At 40.4% G+C, this 19,848-nt stretch overlaps 1 protein-coding gene across 6 annotated transcripts in view; it reads left to right on the plus strand.

The window, feature by feature from the left end:
- afdna (afadin, adherens junction formation factor a) overlaps positions 1–19,848 on the plus strand; it is a 216,550-nt gene that overhangs the window by 96,392 nt on the left and 100,310 nt on the right. For all 6 annotated transcript variants that reach the window (XM_063056597.1, XM_063056601.1, XM_063056602.1 and 3 more), the window contains exon 12: positions 4,167–4,270. In XM_063056597.1, coding sequence (XP_062912667.1) covers positions 4,167–4,270 — 104 coding nt within the window. The remainder of the gene's footprint in view (positions 1–4,166; positions 4,271–19,848) is intronic.

Here is a 19,848-nt window from a genome sequence, read left to right on the forward strand (position 1 = left end):
TTCAGTACTGTCCAGGTAGACACAAAGTACTGTAAAGCAAATCTCTGGCACAAAAGTCGAGCGTTGAAGAAGCTGAGAAAATGTTTTTTTTTATATTAAGCCTTTGTGGAAGCTTCTAAGATAAAAGAAACACACACAAAATGCTGGAGGAACTCAGCAGGCCAAGCAGCATCTATGGAAAAGAGTACAGGCGATGTTTCAGGCTGAGACCCTTCAGCAGAACTGGAGGAAAAGAAGATGAGGAGTAGATTTAAAAGGTGGGGGGAGGGGAGGAAAAAACATAAGGTGATAGATGAAACTGGCAGCGGTGAAGAAAGGAGCTGGGAGGTTGATTGATAAAAAAGATAGTGCTGGAGAAGGGGGAAATCTAATCGAGGACAGACGGCCATGGAAGAGAGAAAAGTGGGGAGAAACACCAGAGGGAGGCTATGGGCAGGCATTGAGATGAGGTGAGAGAGGGAAAAGGGGATGGGGAATGGGGGAGGGGAGGTATTAACAGAAGTACACCTCCGCGTGCAGCACATGATTCTCTGCAACTTACGCCATCTCCAACAGGGTCCCACCTCCAAGCAGATCTTTTCCTCCCCTCCACTTTCTGTTTTCTGCAGGGATCGCTCCATTCGCCCCTCCCCTCTGATCTCCCTCATGGCACTTATCCTTGCAGGTGGGACAAGTGCTACACCTGCCCTTACACCACCTTCCTCGCTACCACTTAGGGCCCCAAATGGTCCTTCCATGTGAGGCGACACTTCATCTGTGTACTGTGTCTGATGCTCCAGTTGTGGCTTCGTGTATATCGGTGAGACCCCAGCGTGGATTGGTAGACCACTTTGCAGAGCACCTGTGCCTTGTTCTCCAGAAAAAGCAGGATCTCCCAGTGGCCACCCATTTTAGTTCCACTTCCCATTCCCATTCCAATATGTCTATCCATGGCTTTCTCTACTATCGCAATGAGGCCACATAATGGTTAGAGGAATAACACCTTTTATTCTGTCTGGGTAGCCTCCAACATAATGGCGTGAACATTGATATCTTGAACTTCTGTTAGTGCCCCTCTCCCACTTCACCATTCCCCATCCCCTTGTCCCCCTCTCTCCTTATCTCTTTGCCTGCCCATCACCTCCCTCTAGTGCTCTTCCACCCACCCCCGCTATCTTTCTTACATGGTCTTCTGCCTGTTAGATTTCCCCCTTCTCCAGCCTTGTACCTCTTTCACCAATCAATTTCCCCCTGCTCTGTACTGCACCCCTCCTCCTCCCGGTTTCACCGATCACCTTGTTTTACTTTCTACCCTCCCCCCGCCTTTTAACTCTACTCCTCATCTTTTTTTTCTTCAGTCAGAAGGGTCTCAGCCTGAAATATCGCCTGTACTCTTTCCGTAGATGCTGCCTGGCCTACTGAGTTTCTCCATTTTGTGTGTGTTGTTTGGATGTCCGGCATCTGCAGATTTCATCTTGTTTGTGATATGATAAAGGAGGAGTAGATTTGGAATTCTTTGTGATTCTTGAGAACAGAGCAACAGAACCAAGTTTTTTTTTAATGGGGTGTTGTCAGAAACATCCTTGGAATGCATACTGAAAGCTACAGCCCCCAAATCGTTGAGGAAAAGCCAGGGGAATGGGTGGGAAGGGAATTTAAAATATTTTTGGAATTTGCAGCTAATTTTGTGTTAATTTCTGATCTTACAAGATCCTGATAGCTGCCCTTAGTCAAGTTTCATATGACTGCAACTGAATTTTCAGTACACACTTCCTCAGTTTATTTTAGCATAAGTCTTCAGTGTGTTCCATTAAGGATATTTTGAGAATGATACTCTTGAAAGCTTTCCTTCCTTCTTCAACAGGTTTTAATTGAGTGAATTAAATTTTCTATTGTGTTGAATTGAATGTTCACAATGAATACAAATATGTTAAATTAAAAAAGTTATTAAAATTATATGGTTGGAATGCTATAAACCATTCTTGGCTATTAAACTGTACCATCCTTTGCAGGGGATTTTTTTGAAGTGATTTAGTGATTCAGTATGTTAACATACCCTTCCAACCCAATGAGGCCACACCACCCAATTGTAGCCATGTGACCAATTAATCTACTTGCTTGTATCCCTTTGGAATCTGAGAGGAAATTGAAGCAGCTTAAGGAAACCCATGCAGAAGCTCCTTATAGACAGCTGTAATCGTGTTATATTAACAATATCATGCCACCTCCTAAATAACAAGCATGTGGAAGGGAGCAAATAGATTTTCAAATTATTTGATTAAAGGATCATATAACTAAAAAGAATAAATGAGGAATTCCATTCAAGTTGTGCATTTGGAGAGAATACATTGAGAGACAAGGTGCACTGTTTTTAATTATACAACAATAAATTTATTCACAAAGTTGTAATCGCAACCCATAATTGTAAAAGTAAGTCTTTAGGATCAAAGGTTGTGTAACACTAATTGATAATTTTATTTCAGTTGTACCAATCCACACCATCCTAACTATAGATTGATCTGATTTTTCTGAGGAGGGCTGTCTCACTGCCCTCCCATTTGCCATCATGTGATTTACTAGCCCAGATAGTCCTGGAGCTGCTCAGTATGCCAGGATGTTAAGCAATGCAGCTGTCATGGGAGCAGTTCAAAGCAACCACCTTTGCTGCCTGTCATTGTTTTCACTATCTCTACATATCCTTGAAGTACTTAAAACACAAAAATCAACTAAAACTTTGAATACAAAAACATTCCAACTAAATTGTGCACTAATGAATTAAAATAGACATCTTGTCTTGCTATTTCTTCCCCATAGCCCTTCAACCTTTCAGTATGCGGGCTTGTGAATTATGCATCAAGTCTTGCCTGACACATGATCTAAGAGCGGTTGCTGAGTGTAAAAATTGGAGACTTATTTCATTTTCTTGTTTCGTCAGCAGACAATGTGTAGAGCATAGCTAAGATATTTTCACAGGACAGTAAGTTGGTTTGGCCTTTCATTGGTGTCTGGTAACCTCCTATAACATGTGCAGTCATGTCAAAGCATCTTTAGTGTCAACTTATTGGTGAGATGGTGTGGTATTCTTTAGTCTTGGACTGCATTTTGTTTATCAAATTGTGCATACAATACCTCAAGTTGTTACCCAACCTATTCTTTTAAAAATCAGAAGTTTTGTGGGCCTCACCATTATTTCAGGACATTCTACTTGCCTCACAGGTGTGAGGTGTTGCATTTTGGAATGTCAAATGTAAGAGGAAAGCATACAGTTAAAATGGCAGGGCATTTAGGAGAGTTAATGTAGAGGGATTTTGGGATACAAGTACATAGCAGCCTGAAAGTAGAAACATACTGTAGATAGCATCATAAAGGTGGTTTATGCCATGCTTGCCTTTACTACTCAGGACATTGACTATAGAAGTTGGTGTGTCATGTTGCAGCCAGATAAAATTTTGGTTAAGCCATTATTGAAATATTGTGGTCAGTTCTGAGTTCCACGTTATAGTAAGGATGTGGAGGCTTTGGAGAGGATGCAAAAGAGATTATCAGGATGTAGTCTGATTGGAGTATATTAGCTATATGGAGAAGTTGGACAAACTAAGACTGCTTTCTTGAATGCATTGAAGGCAGTGGGGTGACATGATTAAAAAATATATAAAATTCTGAGAAATACTTTTCCTCAGGGTGGAAATGTCAAATACCTGACGAAGGGTCTCGGCCTGAAACGTCGACTGCGCCTCTTCCTATAGATGCTGCTTGGCCTGCTGCGTTCACCAGCAACTTTGATGTAAAATACTAGACGAGATGGGTTTAAGATGAGAGACGGAAAATTTAAAGGAAATTTACAGAGCAGTTTTTTTTTTAAGAGTAGTAGGTACATGGAAGGGCCCACCAGAGATCATATCTGTCAGTGGTGATGGCAGATACGATAGCAATGTTTTAGAGGCATTAGACAGACACATGGCAGGCAGGGAATAGCGGACTATAGACCATGTGCAGGAAGATAGGATTAGTTTAAATAGGCATTGTGGTGGGTAGTCCTGTGCTGTACTGTTCTATGTATGTTTTATAACATGATCCTTTCAAAGATTTTGGAATATATAGAGTACTGCATTCTTCTAGCCTTCTACAGTTTTCTAGCCTGCACATTCCTTCAAACCCTTACACTGTGAATATTTTGTTTTCCTTAGAGTACAGAAAGATTGGATACTGATACCTCTACTTCAAATGATCGCAATATGGTGAAACCAATAATCAGAGTGGAGCAGCAAGACTGCTACAAACAGGAGATGAGGCAAGGCTCAATCTTTATAATCATTCAGATTTCTACTTTGCTGCATTTTAAAATCTTGCTGAATCTTGGTGGACCTATTCAATATCTTGTCACTAGAACATTGTTTATACTAGCACAAATAATTCTACAAGTTTCTACTCAATATGGAGACAATTTAAATTCTGCCAAGCAGCAAAATCTAATTGAAATAACTTCAGCAGTTCAAATTTAAAGTTATGTTAATTGTTCTGATTGTGTTCTGGTTAGGTTAATTGTTCTGATTGTGGTCTCCTCTTTTGTGGTCTACTCAATGCCTGCTAAAGAATTTCTTTAGGCTGAAGGATGACTGACAAAAGTTTTGTTTGCTCTGAGTTAGTTAATGAGGCCAATGTAGGAACTGCGTGTTTTTGGGACAACACCAATTTAGAAATGGGACAGGTGAGGAATTTCCATGGTTGCTTGCTCCTTATACTACTTAGGTTCCTGATGAATGGATTGAGATTTACAACACCAGCCCAGATGCTCCTCTTCCACTTTGTACAGTCATGGGCCAGACATTCCCAGGACCGACATTTCTCTAAGGAGGCTTGGAATGTACAATTGAATCTTTTCCTCTTTCCAATTTGTTATGCAATGACAGAGCTCAAGATAGTGTATCTGATTGGGTATATGAATGCTGCGATCTAGCTGACATAACCAAGGAGCCAGGGCCTCATTGCTGAGTAATGCTAGCATGAGAGAATACTGATATTCCTGACCTGAGGAATTTGGAGGAGCTTGGAAAGGGAGCATTGGTGGTATTTTTTTAAATTATCTTTTTATTTGCATAGTATCAGTGTCTTGAAGTTATTGCTATGGATCCTTCAGGCCTCAGAAGCACATAGAAGGTCAGGAATCATTCTTGCCCTGCAAACCCTGAGTTTTGTGCCAGGTCTAATCATTAAGTACCATTTTTCTCAGTTGACTGAAGTCTGTGCTGGAAGCATTGGTGAGTTTCATTATAGATGTCTTCCTAGGATATGGAAACTGGTTCACATTTTGCTGTGAATCTTAATGCTGGAGGGCAGTGAGGACAGAATAGTAGAAGTCATTAGTCTTGTCACTGCTGAATGTAATGCTCATTCTCTTGTGTTTCAGTGGAAGGGTTTTCTTTGTGTTAGTACTTATTTATGTTCTGCAGCTTAACATCTGCGATTCATGTATCCTTAGTTCTGGAGTCCAAATGCTGTAGGTCCTTGGACAAAATAACTAATTCTGCAGATATTTGACAGCAGATTGCTGGCCTAAAGAACAGATGGTGGGGGGGGGAATAACACAGGCTAGCTAGCAACTAATAATCCTATAATATGCACAGGTTCTCCTGCAGTGCTGTAGATGTGTGAGGCTCAAACACGTGAGGCACTATCCCATTGAACCAAGAGCAGACAAGGCCATACTGTAGGATTTTGTGAATGAAACATGTGAGAGTAGTTTCATGTGCTTAGCAAAATCTGCAGTCCTTTAATTCTATTATGAACATAACAAAAGCAGTTGCCTTACACTGATGTCATTACGTCAGCATCTCTAAAAGTGAACATAACTCAATGACGGTGTTAGTGAATTAAGTCGAATATTTTCGGGACTTTCCGGCAGGGGACTCATGGAGTGAGCTGCTTTTGGGCGTTGCTCCGTACCCTTTACTTTCTTACATGTAACCACTCTTACCTACCTTACCTATACCTACACTAAATGATCTATATTTCTGAACTACGACTGTTACTTATTGAAAATGAATACCAGAGCACGAGAAGTTAAAGAAGGGAAAGGTTCCGCCAGGAACAAGAAAAAAAATGGTGATCCTGGAACTTTGAAGGAAACTCCGGTAACAATGGAACTAATGAAGAAACTTTTAGAAGATACAGTTAATCGAAGATTCACCGCAATTGAAGAAGCGTTGAATTTGTGGAAAGAAGAATCAAGAACACTCAGATGTGAAATCGACCAACATCAAGTCAGAATTTTGGAATTAGATGAAGATGGCCGTAGAAGAGAAAAAAGAATTGAAGCGCTTGAAAAAAGTTTAACATCGGTAACTTAGCAATTGGAACGCTATCAAGCTAAGACTTATGGATCTTGAAAATCGTTCCCGACGACAGAACTTGCGAATAATTGGTTTTCCTGAGGATGTTGAGAAGGGAGATCCTACCAAATATTTTTCTAAGTTGCTAATGGATGTGCTTGGCTCTGATATATTGGAAGAACCCCCGATACTAGATCGTGCTCATTGTTCATTCCGTTTTAATCCGGAGAAATCGGCCAAACCGGGACTGATCATTATTCGGTTTCATTATGTCCACGAGAAGGAACAAGTTATCCGAGCTGCTCGGAAGAAAGGTATGATCGAATTTCAAGATTTCAAGTTCAGAATTGTTGAAGACTACAGCCCAGAGGTACTGAAAAAACGGGTGGCTTTTAAACCTCAGATGGCAGAACTTTATCGTCGGGGTTATAAAATAGCACTACTGTTTCCAGCCCATCTGAGAGTGGTTATGTCGGATAACTCGCGTAGCCTGTTTAAAAATCCGATGGAAGCCCAAAGTTTTCTCGATGATCTGCCTCCCTTTATGGAGGATTAATCAATGTATCGTTTGGTTTTTTCTCTCGTCTCTGATTGTTTAGTTCAAGGTTTTGTTTTCTCAATCTGGCAGTGTAGGTTCGTTTTATATAGTTAAATGATATTAGGCTTTTCTGTTAGTGATCCTGTATATCTTACTCTTAATACCTTTTGGTAGTTATTTAGTTATAAGTTTAATGCTTATTTTCTTTTTGAAATGTTACTAAAGTATTATATTTTAAAATGGGGCATTGTTTTCTTCTTCTCCCCAGAATCCTTGCTGTTTCTCATGTCATTTCCAATCATTTATATTTGAAAAATTAAGATAGTAATATGACCTAACGTTTGATATTCTTTGAAATATGAGTAGCAAGGAACTATTTGATGCTTTTAATCGCTTTAAGATTTTCTTTACTGTTGTAGCTAGTTTTTATTTTTTTCCATAAGGGTGGTGTCTTTTTTTTGATAAACATATTTCTGTTGGGTCGCCCTCCGGAAAGATGGGGTTAGGTTTAGTCTTAGATTTAGCATTGGCCACTGTCTGGCTTTTTTCTGGGGTTTTGTGGGAGGTGGGTGGTATTTTTCCTTTTATTCCTCTTTCATTTTTTCTTTTTAAAGGGGCTGACCAGAAACTACCAAAATGTCTGAAATGTCGTAACTTCCGGTTCCTCTTTGGACCTTTTTTCCTCTTCCGGGGTCATGAGTCTGTACTCTGATTAACCCTTTACATACTTTATACTCGAGCTCATTATGATGGATAAGACTATCAATTTAGTTTCTTGGATTACAAATGGTTTAAACCACCCAATTAATGGAAGAAAATTTTGAAGTATTCCATAGGATGAGTGCTCATATTATTTTTGTACAAGAAACTCATGTCTGGAAAGAGGATAATCAATGTTTCTTTAGATTCTGGAAGGACCAACAGTATCATGCGAATTCACAAGCTAAAGTAAAAGGTGTTTCTATATTTACAGATTCGTCAATTTCATTTATGCACTATGAGACGATTTCAGATTCTAATGGCAGATTTTTGTTGATTACTGGCTTGATATTTAACAAAAAACTTGCCATGCTCACTGTTTATGCCCCAAATGTTGACTGTCTTGATTTTTTTTAAGAATCTCCTCACATCACTTCCCAACTTAAATGACTATATGCTGATTATGGGAGGTGATTTTAATTGTTGTTTAAGTTCTTTGCTAGATAGATCCAAGGTTAATCAAGCACTTCCGAATAAATTGGCTACCCTTATTAACTCTTTTATGACCGACTCTGGAATCTCAGAAATTTGGAGATTCTTACATCTGAATGTCAAAGAATTCTCTTTTTTTTCTCCACATGTACATCAGCACTATTCAAGAATTGACTATTTTCTTATTGACTCTCGATTAATTCCTTTTGTTACGGGTTGCGAATATGATTCTATTGCTGTTTCTGACCATGCACCGTTGAAATTATTTATTAACTTAAGGGATATATCTACTAATCCTAGACAATGGAGATTTAATATCACTTTGCTTCAAGATTCAGATTTTGTTAGGTTTATTGACGAACAGATTAAGTTTTTCTTTACAACGAATTCCACGGATGATATTTCCAGTGGGATCCTCTGGGATACTTTTAAAGCATATTGTTACGTACCCCATAACTGGGTTGCCAAACCAGCAGAAATGGATCACTCAGTTGGAGTCTGGATTACTGGAACTAAGAAAGTTTTATTAAAGAAACAAGCAACACGGTACTCTAATCAAAAGGATAATAAATGCAACAGTTCAGCAATGATAAACACACATGTACACAGAATTAGGATAACAGGATCAATCAAGCTCTATCGTCGTCTAGGGGTAACTGACCAGTTTCAAAGTGACGCAAAGTTCAGTTCAATTGAGTTCAGTTCAGTTCACAGTAATCACTGCCGTGGCAATGGACAGTGGGGGGAAGGAGAGAGAGCAAAAGCGAATGAATATTCAAACGGCTTCCACACAGACCTTCAATATTCTTCGCAGTCAGCTTTCGGGCGAGCCCTTTGTAATGTGTTCTGAGGTCACCGACTGTAATCCCTCCGTTTCCAGATACGATCTTTCCTCAGCGGTGAACCCGGCACCCAGACAAGGGCGGACACACACCAGGTTCCCGCCGATCGTATCTTTCCACCCTGTGCATCTCTGGCTTGGTCCTGCAACCAGCCCTCCAAAGACTCCCACCGACTTGTGGGAGGCGCACTGCTTCCAGGGTCTCGTTACCTCGTGGTGTCGTGTGTGTCCTGCCTTAGCGAACCTGTCCCTTTTTATCCCCCTGCTGGGGTATCGCCTGTCCATCACTTCAAACAGTTCAGGGTTTAAAGGGGAGCCGATCTTGACAGCTCTCCTTCCGTTAAACTCTCCCGTCCCTTCATTAACATCTCCAAATGCTGCTCCATTGTTTTCCTTATCTCTCTTTCTCCTGAAGACAGGTGGCAGACCAACTGCTGATCCCACTGGTGTCAGCACAGGACAGCTAACATCTTAATCTATGTGTACTCTCGTCACAATATATTCGCGGACAAATTATTTCATACACTGCTGGGCTAAAAAAGCGAACTAATAAGGAAATACTTAAACTGGCTAACAAGATTAAAGAAGTTGATAAATATTTTATAGCTCCTAATCAAGAACTTTATAAACAGAGAGTTGAACTTCAAATGGAACATAATCTCTTATTATCATCTTCAATTGAAAGTCAATTAATCAAAATTAAGAGTCAATTTTATATACATGGTGATAAAACTGGGAAACTTTTAGCTAATCAATTGAAATCGGCCTCGGTTAAACGACAGATTCTTAAGATTTGTAAACAAGATGGCACTTTGACAGTTGACCATGACAATTTTAATAAATCCTTTCAAGAATTTTATACCTCCCTTTATCAATCAGAATTTCCTGATGACTCCACTATAACGCATGAATTTTTTAAGAAACTGAATATTCCAAAATTATCATCTAATGAACGTTCAAAACTAGATGTACCTATTACAGTAGAGGAAATAAAGAATGCTATTTTTTCAATGAACTCAGGTAAAGCACCTGGTCCAGATGGATTTACAGTAGAATTTTTTAAATTTTTCTCAACTACACTAACTCCTTGGCTATGTAGTGTTTTTAGGGATGCAGTTTCAATAGGTAAATTACCACGATCCTTCTATCGAGCTTCTATTTCCCTAATTCTTAAAAAAAGATAAGGATCCTACTGAATGTGCATCTTATAGACCTATATCTTTGCTGAATGTCGCTTCTAAGATTTTTTCTAAAATATTGGCAACGAGATCGGAGAATGTATTACCCCAAATTATTTCTGCTAATCAAACTGGATTTATTAAAAAGCGTTACTCTTTTTTAGATATTAGATTAATGAATATTGTTTATACGCCTTCACCCAAAATTCCAGAATGGTGTCATTTCATTGTATGCTGAAAAAGCTTTTGATAGAGTTGAATGGACATATTTATTCAATACCCTTGAGAAATTTAATTTTAGTCCGATACTCATTTCCTGGATTAAACTGATATATTTTACCCCTTTGGCCTCGGTATTTACTAACAGTCAAAGATCCCCTTTTTTTCATTTATTCCGTGGTACTAGGCAGGGTTGCCCTCTTAGTCCATTATTATTTGATATTGCTTTGGAACTGCTAGCTATTGCCATTCGTGACTCCCCTAATATATTTGGTATTACCCGTGGAAATGAGTCTCATAAATTATCCCTTTATGCAGATGATCTACTATTATACATTTCTAACCCAGGAAAATCTATTCCGGCAGTATTAACTTTGCTTGCTCAGTTTAGTAGTTTTTCTGGTTATAAACTGAGGTCACAGTCGGTGACCTCAGAACACATTACAAAGGGCTCGCCCGAAAGCTGACTGCGAAGAATATGAGTGAACTCCTTCCATTAAATATGCAGGCTCCCTTTTATAGAAACTCTCCATTTAGAGTGATTACTGATTATTTTACTTATTTGGGAGTTAAAATTACTAAGAGACATAAGGATCTATTCAATTTCAACCTTTTTCCATTAATTAATCAGGTTAAACAACTGATTACTAAATGGTACCTTTTGTCTCTATCATTGATTGGCCGTATTAATGCTTTTAAAATGATTATTTCACCCAAATTTTTATATTTATTTCAAGTGATACCGATTTTCATTCCTAAATCATCTTTTGATATTATTGACTCTAAAATTTCCTCTTATATATGGCAAAATAGAAATCCCAGATTAAGTAAGAAATACTTAGAGAAATCTAAGAAAGAGGGCGGTTTGGCATTGCCTGTCCTAAGATTTTACTACTGGGCAATTAATATCCGATACTTAATATTTTGGACACAAGATTGAAATATAATTCCAAGTCCACATTGTGTAAACCTTGAAGGCCATTCTGTACAAGGGTTTTCTTTAGCTTCCATTTTAGGAACTTCACTGCCTTTTGCACTATCTAAATTGAATAAACAAATTTTCAACTCTATAGTTAAACATACATTGCGAATATGGTTTCAATTTCGTAAATTTTTTGGCCTGGATGAATTTATGTTATCAACCCTATTATATCTAATTTCTTTTTCCAACCCTCGGTAATGGACCAAGCCTTTTTGATATGGAAAACGAAAGGTATAATATGTTTTCGTGATCTATTTTTGGATAACTGCTTTATGTCTTTTGAGCAGTTATCTGAGAAATTTGATTTGCCTGGATCCCATTTTTTTTAGATACTTACAAATAAGAAATTTTTTAAATACTACGTTGCCTACCTTTCCGACTTCAAACCCTTCTGGCATTTTTGATAAAATTTTAGGTTTTAATCCTTTGCAGAAGGGATTAATAGCAATAATTTATGATATAATTATGAAATTACAGCCAGATATATCTGATAAAGTTAAAAATGAATGGGAAAGGAAACTTCAACTTTCCCTTTCTATAGAGAAATGGGATAAAATTTTTCAATTAGTTAGTACTTCTATATGTGCCAAACATACTTTAATACAATTTAAAGTAGTACACAGAGCTCATATGTCCAAAGATAAACTAGCTCGTTTTTATTCCCATATAAACCCTATTTGTGATGGATGTCACTCTGAAGTGGCTTCTTTAACTCATATGTTTTAGTCCTGTCCTCTTTTGGAAAAATATTGGAAAGACATTTTTGATATTATGTCAACAGTTCTATGCTTTGATTTAAAGCCCATCCTATTACGGTAATCTTTGGATTGCCAATGGTAGAACATAGATCTTCAGCATCTCGAATGATAGCTTTTGTTACTTTAATGGCGAGAAGATCTGTTTTGTTGAACTGGAAGGAAACTAATCCTCCAACTACATTCCAATAGTTTTTCTCAAACCGTATTAAGTTTAAATTTAGAAAAAAAATTAGAAGTGATATTTTTGACCCTTCAGTTAAATTTGAAGATACTTGGAAACCTTTTATGTAACATTTTCATATGATGTAATCTGACCTTTCCGAATCTTTTTTCTCAAATTATAAGATGAGAGGAGCGGAGTTAATGACATTATTGATCGTGTTTGATACCAGCTGTTGGTCTAGCCTTGTTTTGCCTTTTTTTTGGGTTTTTTTTTTCTCTTCTTTTGGGGTTTTTTTTGTTTATATATTTTTCTTTTTATTTCTTTGTTAATGTTTAATCTCATTATGAGTTTGGAAGTCTTTTATTTCTATGTTACTTAAAATTTATTTTATATATGCTGATGAACATTTTTCCAATCTCTTTGTACCAACTTTGTTATTGAGTTTATAATTTTGAAAAACTAATAAAAAGATTTAAAAAGAAAGAAAGAATAATGATATGTATTATCTGTAACTCATTAAATTACCCTATACAGGCCCCCCTCCCTAAGAATTCACCAAAACTAGCAGTAAGTCTGTCTCAAGCTCATACGAGCCATCCAGCTCAGGTCCCATGTTCTTTGGTTGGAGTAATAGCTGGTGCCTTTGGCTTGTCCAGGAGTCTGCTGACAGGCACTTGCTCACGTTGTGACATTATGGTAGTGGAATCATCCAGGTCTCGGTGGGCCAGTTTAAGGCCTACTACGGAAATACATTCAGGTTTACCCTTCTTATCTACGATAAAAATCTTTTCGCTGTTCAAAAACACGGAAATGGTGAAGTTGCTCACACAGACCACTGGACCTTGAGTGATGTGCCATAGTGTGATGCAATTTAACACTGAGATTCTGGGCCATTGCAGCCCAGGGGGCTGACATGAATTGGGGATAGTGGTTGGAAGAAATATCGGTTGGGATGCTGAATCGAGCGACCCAGGTGTTCATGAACGCCCAAGCCACGTCTGCAAATGTCGTCGACACTAGAGGGACAACCTCTGACCACCTAGTAGTACAGTCCATCATGGTAAGGATATGCATGAAACTGCATGGGAATGGGTAGAGAGAGGAGAGGACCAACCAGGTCCAAATTGACGTGGTTAAGCTATCTCTGAGACTTCGAAAGGTGCTGATGGTGCCCAAACATGAAAGTTAATTTTAACCTGCTGACACACAACACAGGCTGCACTCCAGTACGACTCATCCTTCCTGAGGCCATACCATGCAAACTTTAAAGCAGCAGGTTTTTGTGAAGCCTTCCCGCCTGTACGGGAGAGGCCATGAGTGGCTTTAAAAGCAGCACTCCTAGTTAGCAGGCACTATGGGGCAAGGTTGACTAGTTGAGACATCGAGCAGGAGATAAACTCCTGCATCCCTGAACTTGATGTCTGCCAGCTGCAGACCCAGGTCTGGACCTTTGGGTTGGTAGCTTGGTCACTTGTCATTGCTGACATTGTCAACCCCTATAGGTATGGCATCAATGGCAGTCTGTGAGGGGCAATCAGCCACAGCATTATTTTCCCCTTCTATATGTTGTACCTTAGTCATGCGTTCTAAAACGTAAGCCAGGTGGCATTGCCGCCATGCAGACTAAGGATCTGATGCTTTGGCTGTCGCGTGCACGAGGGGTTTGTGGCCAATGAATGCTGTGAAATTCCATTAGAAAATGAAAATGGTGGCTGCCCATAGAGAGGTCGAGAACTTCGTAGTCAAACATGCTGTACTTCCTCTTGGGGGCAGAGCTGCCGGCTAAAGAGGGCAAGCGGCTAGCATATACATTAAACCAGCTGTTTAGGCATAGCACTTTGAGTGTAGTCTGAGGCATCAGTGGTAATGGCTATAGGTGCATTGGGGAGCATTTGTGCTAGTAGGGTCACATTCGAAAGGGTTTGCTTGTTGTCAGATGCTCTGGTCATATCTGCTGACCACTCAAGCATGTGATTTAGGGACACTGCCATTAAGGGAGCTACAAGGGGAGCATTAGTTCAGCAGCTTGTGAAATGAAATGATAATCGATATTCACTGCACCTAAAATCTCTTGCAGTGCTTTGGCAGTGGCAAGTCCACATTAGCAGCTACTTTTGACAGCGGGGTGTCATAACTTCTGCAGAAATGCAGTAGCCAAGTAAGTCAATAGTGAACCACCCAAAGTGGCATTTAGCAGGGTTTACAATTGGCCATGTTGGCTTAAGTGCGTGAAAAATATGTAGAGATGTGATAAGTTTTCCGATTTGGATGTGCTAGTGACAAGTATGTCGTCCAGGTAAACAAAGAGAATCCAAGTCTTTTAACACAGTGTCCATTAGTCTGTGCTGCATTTTTCAGCCCAAACAGCATGCACAGAAACTCAAATTGGCCAAACGGGGTTATAACGGCAGTTTTGAAAACGCCCTCAGTCAGGGGCTTGCAACAGGTGCTTGTGTGTGCTAAGTCCACTTCAGAAAAAAGTCACTCTGGCGAAACGTGCTGAAAAGTCTTGAATGTGTGGGACGGGGTAACAATCAGGGGTGACGGAGGCGGCGGTAATTGCTGCATGGGTGGTAACCACTATCAGGATTAAGGACGATGTGAAAGGGTGATGCCCAAGAGCTATTTGACCTGCGTGCAATGCCAAGCATTTCCATATTGGCAAACTCAGCCTTTGTGCTGGCAAACATTTCTTGAGTCCAGTCTATGCACACGGACGTGGACCAGCAAGTTGGTTGTGGAAATGTTGTGCTCAACACCAGGCCTTGTGACTGTTGGAAAGTGTGGGTTTGGAGAGGTTTGGGAATTCGCCCAGCAGAATTCACACATGGTGGTGCATGCACTAGACTGAGTCATTGTGGAGCACAGGGTAATGACCCAAAGTCCTTTGTGTGCAGAAGCAGGTCGTTCTTCAGAACTACCTTTGGCACACAGGAGATCTGCACTGAGCAGCGGTCTAACACTAGACAAGACGAAGTCCCATGTGTAGCGTCGTCCACTAAAGCAGAGCATCTAGCATTGTGTCCCATAAGTCCAGATCCTGTTGCTGTTGGCAGCCTCCAGCGAGGATGCGTTGCTCTCTCTTATAATCAATGGGCAATACTGGCAACACCCAATTGAGCATTCGTTTCACACACACAAGAAGCATCACCCTGATAGGGTGTCTGTAATGAACAATAGGCAACCCTGGCAATTGGAACCCACAGTGTTCAAAGACCTTTGATGTCGTGATGCGCTGGCACTGTCAAAGCTGCATGGCTGTCAGCACATGCTGGCGTTCGTGCCAAAGCGTTTGTGGTAAAAACATAGGCCCGGCATTGACTGGTTCGGAGCTGTGGGGCAGGAGTTTGCTGGAGGTTCTGCTGGCAGGGCTTATTGAGACAGGGAAAGGAGGAATAAATGAAGCACCTCAGTCTACACCGGTCAGACAATCAGCCATTTCAGCAAGTTCAATATTGTCCTTTATGGGTATATTAGCAAGGGCTGTATGTATGTCAAAGGTTCAAAGGTCCAATTTAATGTCAGAGAGATGTATACAATATGCATTCTGAAATACTTGAGCAGGCATTTGTTTAAAAACAAAACAAGGATGGTGATTGCCCAGAAGACATAACATGTCCATTAGTTCTGAAGGCTGAGCATCACCCAGATTGGGCAAAGAGAGTAACTGTTTAGCATGCTCAGACAGTCCAAAAGTCTGTAATGAGTGAGTTTTTAGAATGACTTATTTATCACATACAGGCAGGTCTTCTGGTAGACTCACCACTCTGGCTCTAGTGGAACTTAGCAATGCTATGGTGAGATAAAATTGTCCGCAGTGATTTCTTGCAGCACAAACTGGACTTCTGTCTATGCAAACCACACTGTTGCTGCTCCCAAAACTCCAGCAGCTTCAAAGCAACTGTGATTGACATGTCATTGAATAACTCCGGAATAACCTTATAGCTGCAGGATCACCATTGTAGGAGTTTGTGAATAAAACATGCAAGTGTTGTTTTGTGTGCTTATCAAAAGCCATAGCCTTTCCATTGTGAACAAGACAAATGCTTTGCCTTGCACTGACTGTATTACGTCAGATGCAGTCTTTTCAAATGATCACAACTGGATGACGATGTTTACGAATTATGTAGAACAGTTTCTACTGTGAATAATACATGTCATCTGTCACCCATTACATTAATTCTACAATAGTATCAGGGCAGTCAACTATAAGAAACACTTTGAAGATTGTTTTCAGACTGTTGTTGAAATGAGCGCCTTTGACACCATTGCACAGCAGCTTATTTGGTTTATGAATCCAAAATTTTGTCACCTGCATCAGGATAGAGAACATACTGGGAACGTCAGATGCTGTAATCGTAATGATCTTTGAAATGGCAAGTTTGATGGCAACTACAGAGGAGATTCTTTGCTATCTGCCCCAGGGAAAATCATCACTGAGATCCTCCTTGACCATCTACACCCTAATGGCTGGACATCTGCTCTCTCAATTACAATGTGGATTTTTGTTCATCTTTAGGCATAGATCTATGAAAAATGTATTAAGTCCTTTTCTGACCTCCTGATTGCTTTTGACACCATTCCCAGTAGGCAATGTGAGGGGAACACTTATTTGCTGTCTATAAGAGTTCTTCTGTCCCTCAGATGAATGGACATATCGGAATGGGATAATCATCCCATGATGGAATGGAATGTCCATCCATGGCCTCTTCCACGGTCGGGATAAAGCCACATTTAAGTTGAAGGAACAACAACTTACTTTCCGTTTGGTAGCCTCCAACCTGATGGCATGAACATTGATTTTTCAAACTTCCAGTAATGCCACCCACCCTTCCTTCACCATTTCCCATCCCCTTGTCCCTCTTTGATATTATATCCTTGCTCACCCATTCCCAATTAAAAAGGGTTGGCCACTGGGAGATCCCATTTGTTCTGATGGAGCGCAGACGCTCAGTGAAGTGGTCTCCCAATCTACGTTTCTCTCACCCCTCCCCCACTTTTCAGTCTACTCTTCAGCTTTTTTTTTCCAGTCCTGCTGAAGGGTTTCTGTCTGAAACGTCGACTGTACATCTTTTTTCCTTAGATGCTGACTGGCCTGCTGAGTTCCTCCAGCATTTTGTGTGTGTTGCAGCAGCTTTGAGTGTCCTATGACACGGACCCCAAGATCTCTCTGATCCTCCTTACTACCGTTAATATTGTATTGTCTTCAAATTTGACTTGCCAAAATGAACCACTTCACACTTATCTGGGTTGAACTCCATCAGCCACTTCTCAGGCCAGTTCTGCATCCTATCAATGTCCCGCTGTAACTCTGACAGCCCACCAGATTATCCACCACACCTCCAACCTTTGTGCCATCAGCAAACTTACTAACCCACCCTTCTACGTCTTCATTCAGGTCATTTATAAAATTCACAAAGAGGAAGGATTCCAGAACACATCTCCATGCAGAATATGAACCATCCACAAATCATCCTTTGCTTTCTGTGGGCAAGCCAATTCTGGATCCACAAAACAAGGTCTCCTTGGATCCCATGCCTCCTTACTTTCTGAATGAGCCTTGCATGGGGAACCTTATCAAATGCCTTACATTACATCCACTGCTCTACCTTCATCAATGTGTTTTATTACACCCTCAAATAATTCAATCAGACTCGTAAGGCATGACCTGTCCTTGACAAAGCCAAGCTGACTATCCCTAATCAGATTGTTTCTCCAAATGCTCATAAATCCTCCCTCTCAGGATCTTCTCCAACAAATTGCTCACCACTGAAGTAAGACTCACTGGTCTATAATTTCCTGGGTTATCTCTACTCCCTCTCTTGAACAAGGGAACAACATTTGCAGCCCTCCAGTCATCCAGGGCTTCTCCTGTCCTTGTTGATAATGCAAAGATCATTGCCAGAGGCTCAGCAATCTCCTCCCTCACTTCCCACAGTAGCCTGGGGTATATCTTGTCCGGTCCTGGTGACTTATCTAACTTAATGCTTTTCAAAAGCTTTAGCACATCCTCTTTTTTTAAAAAGTCTATATGCTCAAGTGTTTCAGTCCACTGCAAGTCATCCCCACAATTGCCAAGGTTCTTTTCCCTGGTGAATACTGAAACAAAGTATTAAGTACTTCAGCTACATCCTCTGACTCCATGTACACGTATCCATTATCGCACCTGATTGGTCCTATTCTCTCACAGTTCATCCTCTTGCTGCTTACATACTTGTACCTCAATGGCACATACCTATGCAGAATGCTATGCAAATGTTCCCTGAATGTTTGCCACATTTCTCCCATACATTTTCCTGAGAACACTTGCTCCCAATTGATGATCCGAGTTCCTCCCTAACAGCGTCATATTTCCCCTACCACAGTTAAATGTTTTCCCAAATGCTCCACTCCTATCTCTTTCCCACGCTGTGGTAAAGGAGATAGAGTTGTGATCACTAGTTCTGACACCTAGCCAGGTTTACTTCCCAATACCAGATCAGGTACGCCTCTCCTCCAGTTGGCTTATCTACATATTGCATCAGGAAACCTTCTTGAACATGCCTAACAAACCCCACCCCATCAAAACCACTTGCTCTTGGAAGATGCCAGTCGCTATTAGGAAAGCTAAATTCTCTCATCACAACAACCCTATTATTATTGCACCATTCCAGAATCCGCCTCCCTATCTGTTCTTCAATATCCCTGTTACTATTGTGGGGGGGGGGGGTCTATATAAAAAAAAAACAACCAGTAGAGTTATTGCCCCCTTCCTGTTTTTGATTTCCACCCCCATTGACTCAGTAGATAATTCCTCCATGACTTACTCCTTTTCTGCAGTCCTGACACTATCCCTGGTTAGCAATGCCACACCCCCACCTCTTTTGCCCCCCTCCCTGTCCTTTTTGAAACATCTATAGTCTGGCACACTCACCAGCAATTTCTGCCCTTGAGGCATCCAAGTCTCTGTTTGAGCCCTTTGCAATTATCTGGTTTTCTTCATTAATTGCTTATAAAATGTGGCCTGATCTTCATCTAAGTCACAATAACAGACAAACACAATGTGCTAAACCAATAACACACACAAACAATTGTACTACTTTTCGTCAATATTGAGTGCACCATTTAAACAAACAGTCTAGGTTCAAAAAAGGTATGTGAACCTCTGGGATGATGCCTTCTGCAAAAGCTATTTGGGGCCAGGCGTTCCAGTCAATGAGATGAATTGGATGTGGGGGTTGTAGAAGTGTCCTGCCTCATATAAAAAAAAGACATACAAAGTCAGGTTACTGGCAGAGCCTGCTTTTCTCAAGAAAGATCTGTTTATGTGCACCATGCCTCGATCAAAACAACTTTCAGAAGACCTTAGAAGAATTGTAGAGATGCATGAAGCTGGGAAAGGCTACAAAGGCATTTCTAAAGAACTGAGTGTTCTTCAGTCCACAGTAAGAGAAATTGTCTGCAAATGGTGAAAATTCAGTACTGTTGCTACTCTCCCTAGGAGTGGACATCCTGCAAAGATCACACTAGGAGCACAACATACAATACTGAAGGAGGTGAAAAAGAACCCAAGGGTAACAACAAGAGACCTGCAAAAATTTCTAGAACTTGCTAAAGTCCCTGTTCATGTGTCCACTATAAGAAAACCACTGAACAACACTGGTGGGAACACCATGGGGTAAACCACTGTT

This window comes from Mobula hypostoma, chromosome 8 (genome assembly GCF_963921235.1).
Source record: "Mobula hypostoma chromosome 8, sMobHyp1.1, whole genome shotgun sequence".
Taxonomy (NCBI): domain Eukaryota; kingdom Metazoa; phylum Chordata; class Chondrichthyes; order Myliobatiformes; family Myliobatidae; genus Mobula; species Mobula hypostoma.